The sequence below is a fragment of the Adiantum capillus-veneris genome, chromosome 8 (assembly GCF_014529385.1).
Source record: "Adiantum capillus-veneris isolate H3 chromosome 8, ASM1452938v2, whole genome shotgun sequence".
In the NCBI taxonomy this organism is placed as follows: Eukaryota; Viridiplantae; Streptophyta; class Polypodiopsida; order Polypodiales; family Pteridaceae; genus Adiantum; species Adiantum capillus-veneris.
In genome coordinates this window covers 148759176-148785606 of record NC_140938.1, presented here as the reverse complement: position 1 = coordinate 148785606, position 26431 = coordinate 148759176, and the positions used below count along the sequence as shown (strand labels likewise).

General features: G+C 40.0%; 1 protein-coding gene across 6 annotated transcripts in view; it reads left to right on the top strand.

The window, feature by feature from the left end:
* LOC147453154 (Pseudouridine synthase family protein) overlaps positions 1–4994 on the top strand; it is a 185314-nt gene extending 180320 nt beyond the window's left edge. For 4 of the 6 annotated variants that reach the window (XM_086518628.1, XM_086518630.1, XM_086518626.1 and 1 more), the window contains 3 exons: positions 623–790; positions 930–1306; positions 1382–4994. In XM_086518628.1, coding sequence (XP_086374754.1) covers positions 623–790; positions 930–1306; positions 1382–1487 — 651 coding nt within the window. In that variant the 3' untranslated portion in view covers positions 1488–4994. The remainder of the gene's footprint in view (positions 1–622; positions 791–929; positions 1307–1381) is intronic. The other 2 variants (XM_086518627.1, XM_086518629.1) reach the window with 2 other exon arrangements.
* Positions 4995–26431: the final 21437 nt, after the last annotated feature.

Genomic DNA, 26431 nt, shown 5'->3' with positions numbered 1-26431 from the left:
AGGAGAGTCTACCAATGCCAACTTGCCTTGTACAAGACTTGCGTTTGGCCCTCTCTTAGAGTTGCGTGTAATTTGGGGCGTCTTGGCAAACCACTCAAGCCTCAAGGAGCCTGGGTAGAAATTCCACCAACCCATTGTCAACATCCACTTCGCTGTATCCCACGGTCCCTAGAGGCTAGGATCCAGGTTAGTCTCATGGGTGTTTAATTAACTAATAGAAGGATCCATAGTTTTTTCCATACTCATATAGTAAATTTCACAATACATTCATACTTTGCGTATGACATGATCCACCATACTTGCCCCATTTATGGATATTGAGAAGATAAGAATTTAACATTGGTGGATGGCCAATTGTGTATGCAAGCTTTCCATAGGAAGAGTATCTAATTTAAAAATGGGAGCATTATTTTTTTTGTTCCAGTTGGTATTAACCTACGGAAATCCTTATGGTTTGAACCATGCTTTTTTCATACTTCCATACCTGTATGCGTATGCTGTATGGTTGCAGTATGAGAAAAGTATGGAATGATCTTTTTGTTTGGTGAAAAAGAAAAAGATGTCGATTGAGGTTCATGATTGCTGATGTTTCTTAGCAATCAAAACTTTTTGTTTTGAATAGGTAACAAACAAACTGGGATCAAAGTACCCAGTAGGAGGGGCTTTGCATCAAACCAATGAGAAGAGTGTGGGTGCAGCCAAAGATGCATGTACAAAGTTCAAAAGACTCTCTTCCAATGGAGAATATAGCATTGTGCAATGCATGCCCTTGACAGGCCGCACACATCAGGTTATCATAAGTAATCACGCTAATCGACTCACAGGCTATTGGATCTTTGGCATTTGCTGATGATGCTTGAATCTGCACTGGACTGTCTGATATACATGCATGTACATCTAGTGTTTGACTTTTCTGTTAAATCATGCAGATACGTGTACATCTGCAACACTTGGGTCATCCAATTGCCAATGATGATTTATATGCTAGTCACAATCCTCCTAAACGTACTGAGACTGGCACCAATGCTGAACGGGCAGCCAGATTGGAAGTTACCACAGCCCCATCTGAATCAAGTCTCAAGAGAAGAAGAATCAGTGAAGACAGCTTGTCCACTGTAAAGGAGGATTCCAGTCATTGTGTTTCTATGGCAGAAGACAGGTTGTCTTCAGATGATAACGTTGAAGATGCAGAAGAGTCAGCATTGAGTCAGAAAGCTAAACCAGATAATGTTTTTATGGCTGGAAATGAGGTCAATTTTGTGGTTGATTCATTGTGCACACACTGTCCAAATCTGTGGCCATCAGGGTACTGTTTTCTGATTCATCCTTAACATGTGAAGAGTTAAATAAATGTTGTTGAAAATAAAGATTAACTTTTCAGGTATGAAGGCAAGGAGCATGGGCTATGGTTGCATTGCAAAAGCTACTCAAGTGATCGCTGGAGTTATGAGTGCCCTCTTCCAAGCTGGGCCAAGGAATCTTTGTAGCTGGATAATTTGGACAAACATACTTCACAAGTGGCCTCTTGCTTGATTTATGGTGATTTCTTTGAAAGCGACATCCCTTCGCCCATGATCCATCTCTTGAGAGCCCCTACGAAGGAGCAGAAGCAATTTCACGTATCTTGCCCATGACACTTAAACCACTTGAGAAAAGTCTAAGAATGAATGTAGATGGAGTCACTCAGACCGGAAGCCGATTTCAGTTTTTCCCAAGGATTGGGTTTGTCCCATGCAGATTTGCCAACTAGTATCTGACACCCATATAGCAGGGATGCAGGGGCTCTCTGGATTCAAGTGGATTAGAGTGAAAAAGTTGGGAATTGTAGTTACTTTTTTTATTATTTCCATTTATCAAATCTTAGTAGAACTAACCTTTTCTTGCATCCTTTCGCATGGGGTCTTGGCTTATGCAGCGTATGCTCATCTTATACATTGTCCTGTAATGTTTGGCAAGAATTAGACATCCACTTGAGGTGCTGTCAAACTCGAGCACAAATGTAATATTTGGTAAGGGGTCATATGATGCGTTACCAACCTTCAAAAGATGGGTTAGTAAGGCCTTGATTATGATTGCAAGGGCTAGGGTATTTTGCTGAAGGGAGACTGGAAAGGGGGATGATTGTCAAGAGTTTGGTTGTTTATTGGACCCAAAGGTTTCCTTGATCTGATGGAAAGCTAAAATGCTTGGTTTCTCTTGAAATCGTTTGTTCATTCTAGTTCTCTTTCAACAAGATGCATATGTTGTGAATTTCGCAAGTGAAGTCAACCATTTAGTCTTTTGAAACTAGCTCAGCTTGAAATTTTCGATAGTAGAATACTGACACATGTACAAGAATATGACATCCTTGTCTTCTCTAACTCGAAAGTGGGCCACATGATGTTAGAGAAGATGACATGACATGTTAGAGAAGACATGTTAGAATATGACATCCTTGTCTTCATGTATGAGAATGTGGACCATGATGGTTGAGAGCTTGTGTCTTGTGGAACAGGATGTGCCCACCGCTGGCAAGGCCAACAGGCTTTGAACTGTTTTAAGAAAATGCTGCATGAGGGCATTTGTCCAAATGTAGTGAACTATGAGTGTGGTGGGTGGTGCTCTCGTTGATATGTATGCTAAGTGTGGTGCTCATACCTAGGCACAAAGTCTCACAGAGAAGCTCTTTGTCGCAATGTTGTCTCTTGGAGTGCATTGATCAAAGGATATGGTCATAGGGGGCAAGGCCAACGGCCTTTAGAGTGTTTTGGAATATGCAGCATGAGGGACAGTGCGTATGAGGTAATGAAGTGTGCTAACATGAAAGAAATCAAGCGCAGGATAGAGAGAAAATCCATGACCAGATCAAGCATCAAGGGACGATCGTGCAAGATTTGGTGCTGCAAATAGAGGACACAGTGGGAACAGGAAGCCAAGTCGCATAGGCATGTGGATTGCTGAGCCAGTGCTAGTAGACCTTCAAGCAGCAAAGGTATGAAATCTCTTTTTGTGCGAGGCTGAGGGCCTTGGATTGCTGTTGGGCTTGAGCCCTTTTGATGCATGCAATTTGTTTGAGAGAGACCAGCCCTTCGGGATATCACAAGTAGTGCTTGGGCTTCTTCGTGCGGGATCGTGATTTCATGCACATAGGCTAAGGCCCCTTTTGGTCTCATGTATGCGAATGTGGAGCCGTGATGGTTGAGAGCTTGTGTCAATGTTGTCTCGTTGAATGCTTTGACAACAGGATAGGGCCAGCATGGGCAACGCCAACCGGCTTTAGCCTTCTTTAAGAAAATGCTTCATGAGGGCATTTGTCCAAATGTAGTGAACTATGTGTGCATGCTATTGTGGTGGGTGGTTCTCTTATTGGTATGTATGCTAATTGTGGTGCTTACCCAAGCACAATGGCTTTGTCAGAATGTTGTCTTTTGGAGTGCATTAATCAAAGGATATGGCCATACGGGGCAAGGGCAACAGCCTTTAGGGTTTTTTGGAATATGCACCATGAGGGCATTTATCCAGATGCACTATTGTATGTTTGCATCTTGAAAGGATGTGCTATGATTGGACCCATTGACGAGATGGACCACCTCTCATTGATCTTGTGGCAATGATGTCTCATGGAATGCATTGACAACTGCCTATGTGCTAGGCCAACAGGTGACTGTTTTGGAAAATGCTGCATTGAGGGCATTTGTCCAAATGCAGTGAACTATTAGTGCATGATATTGTGGTGGGGGGTGCTCTCGTTCATATGTATGCTAGGTGTGGTGCTCATACCTAAACACAAAGTCTCACAGAGAAGCCCCTTTGGCGCAATGTCGTCTCTTGTAATGCATTGATCAAAGGATATTGTGGTGCTTATACCTAAGCACAAAGTCTCACTGAGAATCTCCTTTGACGCGATGTCGTCTCGTGTAATGCATTGATCAAAGGATATGGTTATAGGGGGGCAAGGCCAAAATATGCAACATGAGGTATTTATTCAAATGCACTAATGTATGTCTGCATCTTGAAAGCATGTGCTATGCTTGGACCCATTGTTGATGAGGCAAAGCAGACCTATGGTTGGACTCGTTGACAAGGGCATGCAGATCCATGATCAGGTCTCAGAGAAGGGGCCTAGGGCCTTGGATTTCCATTGGGCTTGAGCCCCTGTGATGCATCCGAGTTGTTTGAGAGGGAACAGTGCTAGTAGATCTTGGAGCATAAAAGGGCTGCGATCTATTGTAATGACAGGCCTAGGCTTATGCAAACCTCTGGATGCCGGGAGTAATTTTGTGCACTTAGAGCTTCCAACACATGCACATACTCTCAAACCACACACTCCGGCTGTCTGAGCATATAATTGCAATCTCCATTTGCCTTAGATTATGTAACACTTGCCATGTCCATATTTGACAAACCTACAAATTAACAATGGACAACATATATTGCAGTTCTCCTATCAAATACGTTCACCGGTTGAGGTGTTAACCACACTTGGCACACATGCACTAGTGGATTGCTTGTTTTTAGAGTATGCAATGAAAGTCTTACTCTATACGCAATTACCTATGCTTTCACCTTGATGGCAAGTTATGCCCAATAAGGCCAGAGTCATAAAGCTCTAAGTTGTCTTTATTAGATGCGAACTAAGGGCCTCTATCCAATGTGGTCAACTATTCTTTCTTGAAGTTTTGTGGCAAGGTGTTGACATGAGTAAACAAGGCGTTTGGGGGCAAACGTTGGCATTGTGATCAAAGGGAGGGTTGGCATCGCTGAAAATTTGAACAATGCGCACCATTTCTTTTTTTCGAGAGAAGTGCTAATAAAGTCCGATCGATTTATTAATGGGACGCGGTCGCAGGAATGCTTAAAAGTTAGGGCAACTCTTCCGCATCCACATTGTGAACACTTTCATGCAAGTTGAGTTAGAGTGTGGACCATATATACATGGTATTTATTGATAAACTTCAAATGGAAATGTGAGTTGGCTAGCAAGAATTATACTAAATTTCCCATTTGTATACTTTTATTTGAGTTTTCTATGGGCGGGTGGGGTGGGGTGGGGTGGGGTGGGGTGCGGTGGGAGGGGGGGCATGCAAACCAATCTCTATACTTCACATAGAAAAATTGCTTTGGTAGCTTCAATGCCTCTTCTTTTTCTTGTTGCGCTTTCTTCGTATCAAATTGAACTTTCCGCTCCGTCTCTATATTTGCCTCTTGTTTTTTTTCGTTGTGCTTTTCGTATCAAATTTGACTTTCCACTCTGTCTCTAGCAAGGTTCTCGTTGCTCGTGATTAGCATTCTACTTGGTCCGTGTCTCAATCGCAACTTCAGAAATGGGATGTAAATTGGGCTTCTATAGATGAAAATAATTAGGGTCAAGGACCTCCTATGGCTATGGGATAACACACTTGCATGCACATATATCAAAGCACATTATTAAAAGAAAGGTCTATGCATTGAGTTCCTCTCATGTATCTAGAGGTGCCAACGCGGTCCCATCCGTAATGAAGGCTACCGCCCCGTGACATACCATATCCTAAACCCTACGCTTCGCCTCTTAACTGTTTTTACAGAACTGTCTGAGCCATCTATTTACATGGCCTCCTAGTTCGTATGTTGGTTTTGGAAACTTCATTTAGAAAAGCTTTGATGACATAGCCCAAATACAGCTAGGTGCTTTTAAAGTCTCTGGAAGCAATAAAACTACCTTCTAAATGCCACCTTCAAAATAGGACTTTGGTTGTGTATTGAAATGCTTACAACATCTTCTAGATAGTTAGGCAAGCAATTTGAGCTGTAGAGTTTGCACACACGAGCCCTTTGTAGACAATGGAATTCACCAACAATCTTAATGCCTCTTGCCTTTTCCTCAGGGCATCATGAGGTAGCTAAAGCCTTTCTTATTGATCAATATCCATTTTTGGAGACAGACATTGCCATTGCCTTTCACTTCGGGGGGGGGGGGGGAAGAGAGAGAGAGAGAGAGAGAGAGAGAGAGAGAGAGAAGAAGAAGAAGAAGAAGAAGAGAGATTATAGACTAAAGAAAAGAAAAATAAAACATTTACAAATACCCCATTTGTAAATCCAAAGATAATAAATTTGTTTTTTTTAATCTTCAAACTATTTAGTCCAAAATCATCCGACAAGATTTTTTGACATGAAAAACACTATTGCACAAAGGCATAAGACTAACAAAGAATGCTATGCTGTGTAATCATCCATTCCATGTTTGAAGGTAGGAACATGTTTAATTGGACCTCTTGGCCGCATTTTTGTAAAAATAAACATAAATGATGTTTAGAAAGTAAGATATTCAGCACCGTGTGTACAACAAAAGCATCTCATCCAATAGATGCAAGCAAACACTATAGTCATCCATGCATTACCTAGTTTGTACATATCTACGAACAAGAACGCGTGATCAAAAAAATTGAGATATGAGCAAGGAAATGAAGGCATACATGCCCATATTGACCTCTTTGGACAGTAACATCAAGTGGAAATTGCCCAAGCATGTTTGCCAAGAGCACCTTATGTGCGAGTTTTTTGAACTCTTGCAAGATGCGAAACATACAAACCACGGTGACACAGATGCTCACCTATCAGACAGGCAAAATTATGTCATTTTTGTGCCTTCACTAGATATACAGAGTTAAAACTAGCTTTACCACGATGAGCTAGTGCATATTGTATCACAACAACCTAAGAATTACATGGGCATTGGCCTTTCTAATGGAACTATAATCCCATTGTACTTATCATAATTTGCAACTCTTTATAATTTGCAAGTGTGTGGCTACAAGAATGGGAGCCATGAGGGCAAGCACCTCCAACATACTGCTCACTGCCTACTGAAATTTGTCTCCGGTTTGCTCCAGATTTTCTCCACAACCCATAACCAAGTTTCGTTTTTGGTTTGTTTGGTCTTTAATGTCCACAGCACTGTTGTCTATGTTACTGACCTCCAAGGTGAAACGATAGCTCTTCTCAATAATTGAGAGCGCGGCCTTTGCAAAACAAGAGAAATGATGCATAACTTTGCAGACAGCTCCAACTCATTTCGTTGATGGCAACAACTCTTCCATGACTACCTCAGTCTGGTTTAAGGTACCTGTTTCACAAAAAATGCACACGTTGTCAGTGGAGAGCAGCCTACTTGTTTGAGCATGTATTTGTGACTGGATATGAAAGAGCTATATGAAATCTCAAACAATATACATTCAACAACAAGTGCTACTTCTCTTCTTGATGCGCCAAGATGAACAGGAGGTTCATGCTGCTGATGCTGGTTCTTGAAAAAGCCTTTTTGTTGTGGGATGAATGAGTGCATTCATCTTATTGAATTATGCAAAACAAGATACAAATTTTGAATCAAGTATTGATAGCACCAACGCAGAGAAGTTAGCTTCACAAAAGATGTAGGAAAGCAACAAAAAACTTCTATGGAGTAAAAATGGAGGTATACTAGAAATGACGTCCGTAAGGCGAGCAGAGACACACCTTGATGAGTTCCGAGAGGTTGCTGAGAGCGCAGATCTACTTGTAGCTTGTTGTTGCAAAGCTCTCTCTTTGGCTTGTAGGTGCTCCTAACTTCAACATTTGCATTTAGAGCTTGTTCGTGCACCAATTGTACATGTCAAAGAGCTCTGTGTCATGAAACACCACAATTGCAATGTTAGCATTCCATGGATCCTAAATTTACGGCATATATGTACATGGGGAAATTAGGAATACCTTGTCGAACAAGGCAATGCTGCAAATGCTTGATTCTTCTTGCACCATCAACTATTGTCTTCGCGTGTATCACCCAAACCAGCGACTCTTGTTTGGGGAGAGGTTCGCATGGCAGTGAGCAACAGTCTTAAAATATGGTCTTATAAACATCTAGTTCTGAAGCAGTTACTGTGAGCATGATGATAATTTGTGCTGCCTAAATGGTTTTGTAAGCAGCCAAGAGGCATGTATTTGCAAACAAGAAGTTGTTGAACTCCATTTCCACTAGATCATTTCTCCAAGAGTTCAAATGATTTTATTTTTTGCTTGAGAGGTTGGCTTTGCAACCTGCTTATTGGTCACCTTGATTGCAGACTGCAATGCACTCTCCCATGTGCCTACAAATGGAAATGATTATTTAGTCGATCCATGAACTTGAAAGTGCAAGCTTGGAAGAAAGCTAATTAGAAGTCTCACCGATGTGCCATTCCAGGTTTACAGTGTACTGTCTCATATAGTAAGGCCTTTCAGTATAGCGACACCTGCCAAAAGTTTTCGGAGAACAAGTCCGGAACATGAATGTAGCCATGTACATGCACGATGAAATGATTAAATTAGAACCAAGAAGGGAACCATGCAACCATGCTATGTGTCTTTCTTGCAATACTCTAGATGCGTAAGTGCGGAGCAAAGTGAACGTTACTTTGTGAGCTCGTTTTTGCAAGGAAAAATATCTGCATTTGTTTTTGCTCTCTTCTCTTTGAAGAACCTGCCAAAGGAAGAGAAATCCATGGTGTTATTATTATTCTGTGGGTAGTACCAACAACGAAGACTGAGCAAGACCACGACAAAGGAAATACGCGCCAAGCTCCAATTGTTCAAGTATGCACGTGCTGGGTAGTTTTTGCAAGTTGCTGGGTTTGTAGATTTGTGAAGAGGATGGTTCGACCAATTGACTTGCCTCTTTCTTTTTTAGAAGGTCATATTGAAGGAGCTAAGACGGATTTGAGTTTTTCAATTGAGCATTGGAAAAAGAGATTTTTAATTTGCTTTAGTCAACTTTTACAGCAAGAGATTGCTTGTCTAATAGAATGTATATAGCGTCATGGTCTGACCAGTACACTGGGAAATTGTTTGTTTCAGAAATAAAGCAAGATTTGGTCATCCAAATGTGATCAAGTAAAGATGCATATATAGTGGTTGGTAGCTTATTTCGAATGTGTAAACCACATCTCGACATTACGATTTGTAAAGCTAGTTGTTGACGATATTTTTTTAGCATGTCAACATTGAAGTCACCTATAATAATCAAGTTTTCATTCTGTGAGCATCTTGTCAATATCATGATGAGAGCAGCTAAAAAAGACTCGAATTTGTGAATATTTGGAGATCGGTATAGCATTATTAAATGTATGACAATTTTGCTACTGAACTGCATAGTGGTTTTGATAATTTCGTGGTCAGTGTCAATGTAAATATTTGTTGCATTAGTTAGGAAAGAAGATTTGTATGCAATAGTGGTATTATATTTGTTTGTGTAGTTATTCTTTTGAGCTTTGTATTTGCATTTAGTAAGTATGTGTGAAATGTATATACCTCTTGAAAACAAGCTATGTCACTCGTCAATGTTAGAGGATGAAGTTTGACATCTTCAAAGTACTTACATAATGACCTGATTTTTAGAGACATTATCAAAATGTTGTTTGGGCCGAGGTTTTTGAGTGACAGCATGGAAAATTTCCAACGCGCTTCTGAGGAGAGTCTGGAGGTCTCGTTCCTCACATCCTCATCTATAATGAAGTTTGAACTAGCTAAAGGATTTAAGAGAAATAGGTTTTCCGTGGTTCGAACTCCTGAGAGTGCAGTATATGTTGAACCATGCTTAGTACATTTGTCAGGCAAGAAGGCCAATTGATCAAGTGAGAGACCTTGAGAGCGGTGTATAGTTCTTGTTAAAGCTTGTTGAATTGGGAATAGAGTTGTGCAGACTCTGTTAACATTGCTTTTTCCTAGCTAAAACTCTTTCATTACGGAAAATATACATGTCCACGTAGAGCCAATGCCAGAGGTATACAGGTGTTTATTTTTGAATTGTGTTTCCTTGCCTACTTCTTTATTGTGGAATTTAATCCACATTACTAATTTTTAGTTTAGAGTTACAATAGTTTGGAAAAGTCCGTCTCCTCCGTTTACAAGCCTGTCATTTGTATCATAGTTTCCTGACATAGCTCAATCAACATTAACGGCTTTATGTTTAGTACATTGTGCAATCTAGCTGTTTCTTTTGCGTTGCTCAAGATTGTTAAAGTGGTTACAGGGGGCGTTTCTACCACAATAAGCGTAAATGTTGGCCCTTCTATGAGCTTGAATATAACGTTATTATGTTGTGTATAGAATAAATGGGGTATATGTATGTTATGCAACACCTTGTTGAAGCATATGTTATTCATCGTTTTGACATCGATGTTCGTTTTTTCATCCTGATTCAATTGAGAATATTCATGAAGTTGGTGTCACTTTGGCGCATAACTTTAGTCAGTTCATGTTGTTTAAAGTGTGCTTGCCATACATCGAACTCAAGTGATAAGAGTTTGCGAAGACTCATTTATCTCATATTGATTAAATCTCTGAAGAAAAGTACATGCACATATCCAAAAGGTACATGATGTTTGTGTTTAATTGTTTGGAGGCATTTGTTGATGTTTGAAAACATTCGTGCTCCCACTAATGAAATTTCGTCTATAAAAAGCAACTTCAGCTCCATATAGGCCTTGGTTAAGGTATCTAGTTGTGAGTCGGGAAGTCGTGTTAACATTTTTGGTTTACAAAGCCGAGTGAATTGTTGTTCCATCAATATTATATGCTGCTTTTCCTGTGTACGCAAGTTTGAGAATTTACGGCTTTAACGGGTTGCTGTGCTTATTACTATTGTAATATCTGGTAAGTTGTTTAGTGATTGTTTTTAGAAGAACTGTTTTCCCTATTCTAGCGCCTCCTGTTATAAAGGCGAAGATCTGTTTCTCTTGCTCATATCGTATTTTGTACATTATGTCATCGAAGAAAATCCGTTGCTCATAGTTTAACTAACGTATCTGTTTGTAATGTGTAGATGTGTCGGAGGTTACGCCAGGAGGAGTCAAGTACTCATAGGTTTGTATGTTTCTAGTGTTTGTAGCTGTACTAGCAAGTGAACCGAGTTCGACTATGAAAGGTTCTACATTTTCAGTGTTGGTGACTTTCACGAGGTGCTCGTTCTCGTTGTCGAAACTTGAACTATGGTTGCTTATTAGAGAGGCTGCTATTTCTGCAACATTATGCCATTACATACAGTTTCCTGAGCTTAATTGGTGCATGTTTTTTTTGTAAATTTCCAAAATTTGTTGCTTGTGCAACTCGCAAACACTTCGCCAAGTGTTGAGTTCGTTAAGGAAGTCGGCTTCATCTCCAGGAAAAGGCAAATGCAAAAGCAACATTTTCCTGTGGAAATTTTTGGGATCACGATTTTTATCGTATCTAATAGATCTAATCACTTTTTCTATTTTACGTCATATGGTTTTCATGATTGAATTCAACGGCAATGTCTGCTAACGTAGATGAATTAGTCAGTGGAAAGACTACATCAAAGTTCTGGTGTAAGACTTGCGGTCATAATTTTAGAAAAAAACGCTGGCATAGGATAAAAGAACATGTGTTCAAAATCCCTAGAAATGTGGAAACATGCAAAAACCCCCCAAGAGGTATTGCAAAAAAAATTCCAAGTGGGCGGTCAAGGAAAAGAGAGCACATCTTAAGGGCAAAAAAAAGCGTGGTCCCAAAATGATGGCTGCATCTATGGCTATGGACGTGGAGATGACACTTGAGAATGATCAGAACCCTCCCTCAACCGCTACTTATAATCAAGGACCTCATATTTCATTTTGGCATGTTGAAAACTGCTAATATAACATTTCATTTCATTTATCCCCCCCCCCCCCCCCCCCACCCACGCACGCTCGCCCTTGGCTATTTCCCTTTCTTCTTCCGAATCAAGTCGTGGGATTATTTCCCATGAAGAGAAGGTCGAAGTCAAATTCTAGCAAAACTTGGAAGTTGACGACAATATTGAATTGTAAATACACCTTTGTATCTCCTTGCGGTAGTTATTGGCTTGGTAGTGATAACCTCCTCATCATTGGTTTTTGGATAATATATTTGTTACTGGTCTTTAGTCTTGCAAAAAAGTTAGTCTCAAATGGTTAATCTAACTTTTTTATGGCCTTAGCTTAAGATGTGACTAATATGGTCTACCACTTTGAAGCAAGACAAATATCGATCCTCCCTGCCCCACAAATCATTCTACAATAACACCTTCGTTATCCGCTCAAAGTTGACTGCTCTCATTCTCTTTTACTAGTAGCCAATACCACTTTTTACATTATTATTTTTTTTGCCTTTTAAAATGTCAATGTCCTTACTATCCGATTGAATTGTTGTTGAATTGAATCGGCAATCACCTTTAGTAATTTGTCTTTGAGTAACACTTTTGCCGATACAGCTCACTTCAATGCTATCACATCACAAACCCCCATTCACTATGTTTTGGGTCTTAGTCTGTTAGTGCAACTCTCGCTAGTTTATACAGAAATTCTATTTGCAACACCCTCCTCATCCAACTTATGACTCTTTCAATTATAGCTCACTCCACAAAACGGACACACAGATACATACATTTCCAGATACAGAATATCCTCCAGGTTTGTCCCTCCAATACGTCAAACCTTTTTTTAATTTATTTATCGGCATTGTCTTGCCAGCTGTATACTCCACCGCTACTATGGCCAGGGCTGACTACTTGCACTATATGAAAATTTATATTGACATGATTATTCGTTAGCTATGGAGTTCCTCATTTGAGCTAGGGTGCTCTGGAATATCGAGCCACAGTTTGTAAGTGCTTTGCTACTAGAACATACTCTAATTTGGTGTCAATTATGTGGAAAATGTTTTATTTTTATGCCTTGCTTGTTCCATTGGTCGCAAGCACACAGATTCGTCAATTTAGGCAGTGTGTAAATATTTATCCTGTGCCGATTCACCAATTTAGGCAGCACACAACACACAACAGATTCAACACTTTACATAATATCCGTGCAGATTCACCGGTTTAGGCAGCACAAGTGCCGATTCTCCGATTTAGGCAGCACGTCGGGTGTAGATTCGCCGCTTTAGGCAACACCAATCACAAAATCATGCTGCAGTGGCTGGCCACCACTGTAATTAGTATGATTTTGTTACCCGCGACAACAAAATGAAGGTTATTTGGATTTGGATTTGCAATGGGTATATATTGGTAGATATTTGGATTTGGACTTGGATTGGAAATTGGTACATGATGCTTTTCTGTCATGATAGTATTTATGAAAGTGAACTTGAGATTGATGAGAATAGACTATTGAATGATGAGTGTGACTTATGATATTTTGATTTATCAGGGTATGTCATATACTACTTATTGTCGTGGTATGGCACACTAGAATAGGTAGTATGTGGATCACGACAGGCATAAGCTATCCTATTTAGTTTCATTAATTTTTTCTTTTTCTATGTGATATTTTTGGCACAAATTTCTAATCACTATCTTTGATAAGTATGGTTTGCAGATTCTTATATTTGCAAACTGAGGACAATTGCTTTCTAACAGAGAGGTATGTAATGGAATTGATACTTTTTTGTTTAGTGCAGCTAACATGTGGAAAAGGCTAAGGGTTATGCCAAAGGATCTTGAAAGTATATTATAATTTATAATTTATTTTTCAAGTGCTCTTTTATGAGCTATGGTCATTTATGACTAGCTGGTTAGTTTGTACTCACTTTGACCATTCAAGAAATCTATAAATCAAATACGTGCAAGAGGGGAATAGTCACTCTTGCACAGGGAGAGATTGCACCCAATGCATGTGTCTATTATTCTCCCTCTCCTCTTTTCTCTCTTGCCGTGCCGGCGTAGCACTCAGCTCTAGGAGGTGCGCCTGCATGTGCTCGCTTACTCTGTCTTGCTCTCTATCTCTCTCATGTTAGATTTGCTATGGCGCTTATGCGTAGACGCTTGTGTAGGTATTGAGATCTATTTATGTATTGTCTGTAGCGTGTTATTTTATGTAATGTGTAGGCCTTTTACGCTCCCGTCTGTAGTAATTTCCACCAAATAATAATCAAGTGACAATTTATTTTGTGCAACAATGCTATTGGTATTATGTATTGCGGATCAAAGTAGATTGGGATGATTGTCCCACTACCAGAGGCTTCGGCAAAGGACGCCCGATCGAGAAGATTCATGCCCAAGAAGTCAATTAAGAAGACCCTTCTTGCAAAAGGGGTTACACATATATGCTCAAAGAAACAACAGACATTGAGTAGCTCGCAACCCAAGGCATGGATTTGGTAAGTTAAGGAGAGACCCCAGCCATGCTGCAGGCTTGTATAGTGGAGCTAGAAAGAAAGTTGGCATGGTATGAGGCAAGATATGGACTTGTCATCGAAGAAGAGATAGGAAATGCTGGTCCAAGTGATTTATTTGGCAATTCAAAGTTTTGTGTATTTGATCTTTTAGGGGATCCAGCCCATGACCTAAATTAAATCTCCCAAATAATAATGATCTCTTTTTGTATCTTAAATCTAAAGATCTGTAACTAAAACCTCTTTTTGATATGTAAACCTCTATTTTTTGGAGCAAATGAACATGTTGGATGTTTTTGCAATTGTGTAAGTTTTTTTCTCTCTCCCTCCTTCTCTTGGACAATGATAGAGAGAGAGAGAGAGAGAGAGAGAGAGAGAGAGAGAGAGAGAGAGAGAAGATAGTTCTGTTATCGTCCTCGGAGGTCAAATATGACCTATGGGACCAAATGAACATGTCACATGGTGTGAGTGGAGGTCATAAGTGACTCTCGATGCTCAAAAATGGCTGAAATGAGCGTCGCAATAGAGAATCCACATCGTGGTTGGGAGAGGAAGGTATGTAGGGAGAGCTCATGGATGAATATATGGGGAAAAGAAGACCTAATGTGGTCAAAATCTAAGTACTCAAGTAGTGTGTGGTACTCACTCTCTCGCACTTGAAGAGGGCATAAGGTGCAAAGTCGATGAGACTCCTCGACAGTGCCCCAACGTCATGTATCGCAGCATAGAGAATGGGAGCTAAGACGAATGGAGGCGATGGTGCGGATCGCACTCAACGGGATGGGCTCAAGGATGTAGGGATGGGTTCGATTACCTTGTTCGGAGAAGAAGAGAGATTTGTAGTTTGGGGCAATGTGTGTGGTGTAATGGCTGAAGCGAGAATCTCCAGATCTCTACCAAGCCGTGATAAATTGGCCTTGTAAGAAGGCCTCATTGACTTGGGAGTCGATTAACGCATCCTTGACAAAGTGACATGCCTCCCATCTTCCGAACCATTTCTTGATGTCGAGCATCCACCCTAAACTTAGTATTTTTCTCTTGCATGTATTTTGGACCTTTTGACTTGCTTCATATGTAATTCTAGGAAGTCAATGCAAAGGGCTACGTTGTGTCTCATTAGAAACATTTTGAGCTCATTTTTGGGCCTTGTAAGAATTGTGGAGCTTTCAAAAAGTGGGGATCGGTAATGCATAGAGGTCATAGAGGTTCTTGCAATGCATATAAATATCCTCAAGAGTAAAGTCACCAAAGCTCTGAACACGCTTGCCTTTTAGATTTTTCCAAAACTTCCCACATGCATGTGCTTTCTCTTGCGCTAAAAGAAGTTGTTTTTTGACTTCCCACATTCTCCTCTTCTTTTGGACAAGTGCTTTGTATGTGTGTGAACATTCCAAGTAGACTTCCTTGTCTTTGCTTGCATCCAATCTTAGCAAGTGTTTTCGGGCTTGACTACATTCCATGTCAAACCATTTCTTATTGGTGGTACCCTTCTTAGACCTTTTGCAAGACATGTGTTTCATCGAAAAGCATTCCTTCACACAAGAGAAAATTACTTCTTTGAAAACTTTCCACTTGCATTCTAATGTTGGGCTCTCTTGATGCTCTATCATGCTTAACATTTGGTCCACCATATCAGCATATATAAGTGCTCGTTTGAAGTCTAGACGTAGGTAGAAATGATTCATATCATGATTGGAGGCTACATGCTCGGGCCGTTTACCACACTTGAGGTCAATACATAATATCCTATGATCCGATTCTGGATTCCATTCACCAAGTGTAAAGCTTTGTATGCATTCTAGCATGGCTTCCGAGAATAACATATAGTCAATCACGCTATCACCATTGTGCTTTCTACATGTAAAGTCATTAGTGCCTTGCCATCGAGATACACCATTTGCAATGAGCATTCCGGTACTATTGCACATATGTAGAAGCGACTTTCCATAGTGATCCAATTCTTTTGCATCATTAGAACTTCGCTTATACATGTATGAGTCATCCATTCTTCTTGAGACATGTAGCATGTCAACTTGTTGTGTGTCGTGTTGTAACGTATTTGTGCGAGCATTCATGTCTTCAAAAAAAATAACTTCACCTTGATCCTTGTAATAAGCAATGTCTTCCTCTAGTTCAACAAAGGACTGATCTCTATCCATATCCAAGCAAGCATAAAAGTTGGAGTCATAGTGAGGAATGTAGCAACCAGCCACAAACATGACTTTACCATTTGGTGGGCTGATTTTCAGCCATAAGTAACGTTTATACTTATCTTCTTTAAAAGTGGAAACATCTTTTCAACCCTTTTTGGCCATACATGCTACGCTTCCTTGGCCTCTTCGTTGCTTTGCATTTTTCGTCCACATCAAAGAATGCACATCGTATTTGTCAAATCCAAGAATTCGTTGCGCATCATGCTCCAATGTTTCGACAAGAATTATCACATCGGAGTCATTGGTAAGCTCATCAATGCCAATTCCACACACTTTTGCATTAGAAAATAAATTGTGAATATAGTAAGATATATACCAGCAAGATATCGACTAGTTTTATCTTTTAGGGATGTGTCGATCGCTTGAAGAAAGATGGATTCTCTTGGACAAATCAACATCACATTGATCAATGGTTTCTTCTGACAATTTGTCCAATCATCTAGAGAAATTGTGAATCCATATTGTGGCACATAATCAAGAGACATGCGCTTTAAGATATTCTCTGAGGTAGCTTTCGCTTATCTAAATATTTTGTATGCATCTTATTATAATCTGGTATCACAAAACCCTTCTTCACTCTGCTTATTAAAGAATCTTTGAAGATAGGATTTCAAATGACATTAAAATAAATTCCACATGCAACAAATGATTGCATCCACTTAAGATGGAGTTCAAGCAGCCATTGTTTATCAAATGCCTTATGCAAAGTAGAACAACTTGGTGCAGGTTCTCCTTCATTCCATGCTTCACTTTGGCTTATGTTAGCAGAGCTTGCGGTGGGATTAGAGCTACAAGCCCCATTGGACGTCGTCTGAGAAAATGTGTGAGCCATCACTACAGAGCTTCATCAATGTGTGCCGCGGAAATGGGGATGCCTATGGGACCAACCGATACCATCCTTATGGATTTAATACAATGTTTACAATGTTTGGGTACAAAATAAAATAAATTGAAGTAAAATAAAGGCTAAAATCAACTGAATGTCTCTGAGGATGGTTCGGGCGCTGTCTTGTGAAAGTATTGCCACGGCACTGCAGAGCTTCGTCAATGTTCGCTTCTATACCCAGTGATACTGGGGGAGAACGAGTTTTGGGTGGTGCATGCAGGTGTGGTGGGTATGCATAGCCCACTGTTATGACCCTCTGCACCCAGGAAGAAGGTTGTTTGAAAGAGCTTGATCTTCTACTCTACCTCCAATTGTCTACTACAACTTCTAGAGCTTCAGAAAATTTCTCTGCAAGGCTCAAACTGAGTTTGATATTGGTCTTGGCTCTATGTGGGCTTGCTTATAGTAACTTTGTTGTAGTGTGCTTCATGTGCTCGAGTTGCATATTCCTACTCTCAATCATGCAAGTATCCACTATGAGAAGCTACAGGCTAAACTCATAGGTGTGCAGGCTATATATGAGGCAATTTTTTTTCAGATCAACAGTGTAGTTGATCGTGTGTATCTTATGCAAATGTCGTCATGCCAGCTCCATGACTGATTTGGAGAAGTCCAGTTGTTTGGTTGATCGTATGTGGCATCAGCTCCTCCTGAAGTTGAGGCTAAGCTGTTTACGATAGGCAGCTAGTGGTGGCTGACTTTGGTGCAGGTAGCTAAGCTGGGAAAGGAGGAGAGAGAGAGAGAGAGAGAGAGAGAGAGAGAGAGAGAGAGAGAGAGACAGAGAGGTCGGCGCTGCTGCATGGGGGGGTGGTTGGTGGGTTTGTGGAGACCATACAATGATCGCCATTGGTTGGCTGAGAGAAAAAGGAGAGAAGTCAACTGAAGAGTTGGTTGATAGAGAGAGAGAGAGAGAGAGGTTGACGTCCCCGAGAGAGAGAATCTCCCACTGCACGGCTTGTGTGAGCCTGTGAGGGAGGGAGGGGTTTATTGGTGTGTGTAGTCGTCAGTCGCCAGTTGACAATGAGAGAGAGTGAATGTTGGTGGCAGCTAAACAGTCAAAAGAGAGATCGAAATTGAAAAATGCACTACATGGGTGGTTGGTTGGCGGCCGGGGAGAGAGAGAGAGAGAGAGAGAGAGAGAGAGAGAGAGAGAGAGAGAGAGAGAGAGAGAGAGAGAGAGAGAGAGAGAGAGAGAGAGAGAGAGAGAGAGAGAGAGAGAGAGAGAGAGAGAGAGAGAGAGAGAGAGAGAGATCACCCACTATGCATGTAGTCTAGACAGAGATAGAGGGAGAGAGGTTGCAGTCAGACTCGATGGAGGGGGTGGTTGCCATTGCATGAAAATTAATGGGTGTTGGTACTGTGTAGCAAACGAAGGGAGAGAGGAAAAAGGGTTAAAGAAGTGGTGCATGTCGAGAGGTTCACTGTGGTTGGAGTAAAAAATAAATAAATTTTTTTGTGGCGCTTGAGCTATTGAGGAGTGTGGCCATTGTTCGGTGACACCGTAGCACGGGTGGCGGGGCTATTTGGTAGAAGGCATTACCGATACCTCATAAACGGGTGTTGTTGTACTAGTTACAGTATTCGGCAAAAACCCCTTTTGTTCCCTCATTGCCCCACTTGCCAGTATAGAGCCGCCCCATGCTCCTTTCGCCGGTCCTTTGGCGATTGAATGTGGCCGGCAATGTCATGCCACAGCTGCTTACAAAATTCTAAAGATAATCTTCTTGTTTATAGTCTCTGGCAATTGTTTCCCTTGTGTGCTGGTCTGGTCGTCAGGATCCCCTCTCAAGAAAAGGGTTTTTGTTGTCTTGGGTCTGATTCCTATTTTGTTTTGGATTAAACAACCTTCTTCTTATGGCCTCTACTTCTCAATGCTTGCGGGTTCTATCTCGCTAATGCTCATTTTAAAGGATATGAAGCATTTTAAAGATCATTTGAAATTGCTTGCTATGCTAAATTCCATCACTCAAAATTGTTATCTATGCTAATTTGGACCCTCCTCCTCCTTCTGCTTCTTCTTCCAATTCTTCTTCTTCTTTTTCCTACTATAACACTACAGTTGTCTAATCCAAGCAATAATTAGTTACTGAATCTAAGTCTCGATCCTTATACTCTTCTATTATTATTATCGACAAAGTAGCAAAGTGCAGTTTCTCACAAGATGTTTCAATGACACCCAATTTGTCGTGCCAAAAAGAAACAAAAAGAGGAAAATAAATAGGTAGAAAGAAAGAAAAAAAACTAAGCTTTGATTGTTGTAGACAAAGATTTCCATAGCCATGTGAGCATAGCCTCGGCTCTGATACCACTGCTGCAAACCATAGCGCGGAAGGCCTACAAAATACATAAAATAATACGCTACAAACCATAAATCAATAGATCTAGATACCTGCACAAGCGTGTATATGTAAGCACCATAGAAAATCTGACGTGAGAGAGGCATAGAGACAGAGTAAGGGAGCACGTGCAGGTGCACCTCCTAGAGCAAAGTGCTACGTCGGCACGGCGAGAGATAAAAGAGGAGAGGGAGAAGAATAGACACATGCGTTGGGTGCAATCTCCCCACGGTCAAGAGTGACCATTTACCTCTTGCACATATTTGATTTATAGATTTCTTGAATGGTCAAAATGAGTACAAACTGGCCGGTCAGTCATAAATGACCAAATCTCATAAAGGAGCACTTGAATAATAAATTATAATATATAATATCCTTTCGAGATCCTTTTGCATAACCCTTAGCCTTTTCCACGTGTCAGCTATAGTAAACAATAAAATAGCAACTCCATTACAGAAAATCTGTATACCTGGATAAAGATTGGAACAGAGAAAGAGGCAATGACAACTTAGACGATGAGCATGATAATAGAGAAAGAGACGATGAAAAATGGATTAAAGCCGATATTAATGGAAATTTTACCACTCTTAATGGACATGGGGATGGCACTCACGAGCATAGCATGGTGAAAACCATAACGTTTAATGAGCAATGGTGTATACGTTGTCGAGAAATTTGCGGTCTTGCCAGGAAAGCACCGGGCTTATGGCTGTGAGAGTTTGTGAGAGAACTCCAAAAAACTATATGAAGGAGTTAAACCATAGATGCCATGAAGACTAGGGTTTGGAAGGAAGTGCAATCAATGAAGTCCCACTTTTTCTCTCTTGCACTCACACACACAAAGAAAGAACACAAAAGAGAGTGTCAAAACAATACAAAGATGAAAACATCAAGGCTATGGTCATATCGTATCATGGGTAATATGAAAGGGTTAATAGATGAGTTAATGGCATTCAATCTTGGCTGACCAAATAGGCTATGAATTGTTCTTTGGAATTGTAGTTTTGTGCTTACCATAATATATATATTTTGTCTAGTGATTGGGATTAATTGTGTGTACAAATCCTCTTGGTTCATAGCAAGATAACTACGCTTACGTCAAAAGAAAAGTTATAGTCTATGAGAGGTAGTATAATGGGATCCGGTGATAGAAGTATTTCATTGAGCCTTTCTGGGCCAAAGAGAAACACTATACGTTGTTGAAAGTTTATTTTACGGCTAATCCATACGTTAATTCTAATAGATCGTACAGAGTGAAAGTGATAGAAATGATCATCATGTGGGTTATTCATCTAGGATAGTATGTGAAAAATGTAGATATGAGAGAAGTGAAGAGATGAGAAATTTCCCTCCCAAGCCCCATTCTTGCCCGTAGGCAATAAGGATACTGCGGGGAGAGATGTACCTGTAGCAAAGAGAACCTAAAATTTATAGAGAGGATGAATTACTAAGAGTGAGAGAGATAGGTTTGGTTAAGGAGATGAGATTAGATATATATATATATGTTGGATTAGAGATGAAAAAGAAAACAACAAGAAATCAAGAAAACATCAATGTAGAACACATCTTACTTGACAAACCCTTCGGCATCATTATTGATGGAGAGAGAAGAAGAGTGGATAATTCCACTTTGATTGATACACCAAGTGCAAGACCTTGTTTGATTAGCGTTGACCTTCCAAGGTTAGCTTGTTGCAAGAATGGCTAGTCTTCTTCTAGGAGAAAGTGTAGGCTTAGGCTTATGTTAATGACTAAGTACAATTCGACATTACTACTCACTCCCTCATGAATTCCTCTCATCAATGTCTTGAATGCTTGAGTTCATTTTCAAGGAAGAAGAGGTCCCCTTTTATAGGTGAAGGGAACCCCCAAGGGTTTACACAAGAAGAGAGGAGCCAGTGTGAATAGAAACTGGAAAAGTTGGAAATGAGCTTTCCTTGCATGATGTGGGCAGACTTGGGTCCAGTATTTTGATCATATCTCCTCAACCGTGGCTCCAAATAAAAAAGTAGAAATATGGACAGAAACTGCAGCTCATTAGCTACGATTTTCATTTTAAAATGGTTTTCCAATTCGGATTGGAACCTTGTGTAAAAAAATTATGAAAATAGGGTCCATTTCTAGCAGCAAAAGTCTTCCTATGGTCCCCTTAACCTAGACTTTCATTTGATGCCAAAGGACACCTCATGCCATATGAAAGCATGAAATTGCTCCTTGACAAAGCTTTGTAATCATGATTACAATAATGCATTAAAATAAGTTTATCTTCTAAATCATGCCATCTAGTGTCCCACTAGGATTTGATTCCCCCCTAGTAGCTATTTAAAAAGAAATATAAGAAAAATACATAGAATATATATATATTGGAGTTTACCCTAGATATAGGAGCTAGGGTGTGAGATGATAATGAGATAGTAGAAATAAAGAATCAATGCTTTTTTGTCCCATGTTAAAGAGGCGGAGCTATTGACGCTTTTTCCATAGTATTTTCTGATGGTAAAGTAAGAATAAGTTACTCTTGAGAAAAATAATAGGATGAGATAGAAGGCGTATTATTATACTTAAATATGCATATGTACATTATAGAAAATATAACTATGTATCTAAAAAGTTACAAGATAACTCTTGTAGCATACATTCCCACTATGTACGTGTCACAGCACGACATCCATCTCCTCTAAACCTACACATCCTCCGGCATGTGCCAGCCACATGGTAACTTGTGAAAGCAATTGTATCCCCTGTCATCCCATGACCTCCTCCCGGATCATATGGGTAACTCAAAAACTTGCATTGTACTAAGCATTGAGATTCTCCGCATCTTTTAATTCCTTTCGGATCAGAAGGAATTGACGTTATATACATCTCTCTCCAAAAAATCTGTAACAAATCTCCATTATGCGCAAAATCTTCATAACAAAGAGACATAAGTTTCTCATCCTCCTCTTCAAAAAACACTTCTAGGCTTCCTGTAATATACTCGAAAGCTTTTTGAAACTGCACTTCAACCTTCTCACCAACCTGTAAATCCATATGTACCTCTTTCGCATAGAAGTTTGAATTTGCATCTTCATTCTCAAAAGAATCCTCTAGATAGCCTTTCTCAACATCGAGAGAAACCTCAGAAATATGCATGGTAAACCTCTTATCAATTCTCTCACCTTTTACCAAATACCTCTCTAGCTTTACATCATAAAACTTTGCATACCTCTCAAATATGGTGTCTAATTCCCTTTCCAAATCATCCTGGTAGGTATGCTTCCGGTCACTTGTAACCGACTGCTCAAAAACCTCCTTGGAGTTAGTCTCTGACACAATATATTCACCCCTTATTCCTTTTTGACCCATCCCTAAATTATCTTCAACTGAATCATGTCTCCACTCATCTAGGGAGAACCCTTCTTCATTACATGACTCTGGTGTCAGCATAGAGCTAGCATCCTCTTCTTGATTCAAGGCATCACCATTTATACCCTTCCTATCCATAGCAGATAGATGCTCACAAACCTGCTTGCAATTTATACCCTGTGACACAAGACCTAAATCCCTTTTATGCCTCAGATATTGTTTGCATACCTGCAGGCAACCGAAATTCTTAAAACCCTGTATAGTAGGCACTTTATGGCAAGCATCTTTATTTGCATCTTCACACAGATCAGAAATATCACCCCAATGACAGACCATATCCGAAGAGGTTTCTTGCTCTTCTACTCTATCCTCTGATGTCACTTCAACCTGTATAGCATTACCAAACATTTCTCTATCTTTGATTTGTGAATCTTGAAGATTCATAGCTTCATCCGCAAAACCCCAATCCTCATGCAGAGAATCTGCATTTGTCATTCCTGCAAACACGACTTCAAAAAGGTCATCATCACGAATAGGCAATCCAAAATCAGCGGCTGCTGAAGACTCCAAACTTTGCATAACACCTTCCTCTACCATGGAATTGTGAAAGCTTGCTGCATCTAGCTCTAAATAAGGCACAATTTCATGAGTCATCTGCATCACATCTTCTACCCCATATATACAAGACATACATATTACTCTGTCAATGCACTCCTCTTCTTCCACCTTGTCTAGATGAGGTACTTCACAATCCGCAATGCTACTAGCAGAGCTATACTCACAAAGGAAGACATTTTCAGTCACCCCCTCTAAATTAGCACTTTTGCAGCTAGGAATATCCATTTGGGTAGTACCACATGCATCAAACTCGCATAGGAAAGCATTGATAATGACATCTTTATCCTGGTATATGTCTTCAGCATAGGCATCCGACTCTTCTAAACTTGGTAAAAGTTCCTGGATCATCTCAAAAGTAGATTGTAGCACATCACTAATATAGCTGTCTTCCACCTATTTTTCCTTCACATCCTCTGTCAAAACCATAGCATCCTCATCCTTGTATATACACTCATGTGCATCTTCAAACGAATCAAAAGGAGTGTCCAAATCATCTATCATAGCCGACGAGTTTGCATCATCCTCTAAGTCGCTGTGAGCCGTTTCAGGCGCTTGGATAGCATCATGAGAGTCATTATCTTGAGATACGAAGGTTACAAGACCCAAACGTACATAAATAGCTTCCACTATGTCTGCTTTATGTGCATACAATAAATTTGCATCTTGCAAAAGATATGCATCTATTAATGCTTCTAAATTAGCCTGTATGGATGTGTTGACACTTGCATGGATTACAGGAGACACCAACTCTAGCTGGTCACATCCACTTCCACTCTGGTCCATCTCTTGGTCTTGATGTTCCAAGCATACCTGTGTTATAGCTGTAGAAAACTCACCCCAGTTGCTTGCATATACACTTGCATAGTCTTGAACTTGGTGCTTGAAATCATCACTCACAAGTTCAACAAATTCTGCAATCATCTAAGCTTATGGAATTGCTTGAAGCCTCATCTCTGTCACATAGCACTCAAGATATCCTTATGGATCATAGCCTTCGAATATATTAAGCTCATTATATATGGATTGCTTAGCACTTTCAATCGCTTTTTGAATCCGATCTTCTTCTTCAAGCCATTTGCATCTGTCTGCAAGCTCTTTCATTTCAGCATATAACCGCTCCACTTTGCTAGCCATCTTTATGTACTCTCCCCGGCTTGTTCACGTCGGGTTGACCAAAAATATGTCGAGAAATTTGCGGTCTTGCCAAGAAAGCACCGGGCTTATGGCTGCGAGATTTTGTGAGAGAACTCCAAAAAACTATATGAAGGAGTTAAACCATAGATGCCATGAAGACTAGGGTTTGGAAGGAAGTGCAATCAATGAAGTCCCACTTTTTCTCTCTTGCACTCACACACACAAAGAAAGAACACAAAAGAGAGTGTCAAAACAATACAAAGATGAAAACATCAAGGCTATGGTCATATCGTATCATGGGTAATATGAAAGGGTTAATAGATGAGTTAATAGCATTCAATCCAGGCTGACCAAATAGGCTATGAATTGTTCTTTGGAATTTTAGTTTTGTGCTTACCATAATATATATATATTTTTTCTAGTGATTGGGATTAATTGTGTGTACAAATCCTCTTGGTTCATAGCAAGATAACTACGCTTACATCAAAAGAAAAGTTATAGTCTATGAGAGGTAGTATAATGGGATCCGGTGATAGAAGTATTTCATTGAGCCTTTCTGGGCCAAAGAGAAACACTATACGTTGTTGAAAGTTTATTTTACGGCTAATCCATACGTTAATTCTAATAGATCGTACAGAGTGAAAGTGATAGAAATGATCATCATGTGGGTTATTGATCTAGGATAGTATGTGAGAAATGTAGATATGAGAGAAGTGAAGAGATGAGAAGTTTTCCTCCCAAGCCCTATTCTTGCCCGTAGGCAATAAGGATACTACGGGGAGAGATGTACCTGTAGCAAGGAGAACCTAAAATTTATAGAGAGGATGAATTACTAAGAGTGAGAGAGATAGGTTTGGTTAAGGAGATGAGATTAGATATATATATATATGTTGGATTAGAGATGAAAAATAAAACAACAAGAAATCAACAAAACATCAATGTAGAACACATCTTACTTGACAAACCCTTCGGCACCATTATTGATGGAGAGAGAAGAAGAGTGGATAATTCCACTTTGATTGATACACCAAGTGCAAGACCTTGTTTGATTAGAGTTGATCTTCCAAGGTTAGCTTGTTGCAAGAATGGCTAGTCTTCTTCTAGGAGAAAGTGTAGGCTTAGGCTTATGTTAATGACTAAGTACAATTTGACATTACTACTCACTCCCTCATGAATTCCTCTCATCAATGTCTTGAATGCTTGAGTTCATTTTCAAGGAAGAAGAGGTCCCCTTTTATAGGTGAAGGGAACCCCCAAGGGTTTACACAAGAAGAGAGGAGCCAGTGTGAATAGAAACTGGAAAAGTTGGAAATGAGCTTTCCTTGCATGATGTGGGCAAACTGGGGTCCAGTATTTTGATCATATCTCCTCAACCGTGGCTCCAAATAAAAAAGTAGAAATATGGGCAAAAATTTCCGCTCATTAGCTACGATTTTCATTTTAAAATCGTATTCCAATTTGGATTGGAACCTTGTGTAAAAAATTCATCAAAATGGGGTCCATTTCTGGCAGCAAAAGTCTTCCTGTGGTCCCCTTAGCCTAGACTTTCATTTGATTCCAAAGGACACCTCATGCCATATGAAAGCATGACATTGCTCCTTGAAAAAGCTTTGTAATCATGTTTGCAATAATGCATTAAGAAAAATACATAGAATATATATATATATTGGAGTTTACCCTAGATATAGGATCTAACTAGGGTGTGAGATGATAATGAGATAGTAGAAATAAAGAATCAATGCTTTTTGCCCCAAGTTAAAGAGGCGGAGCTATTGACG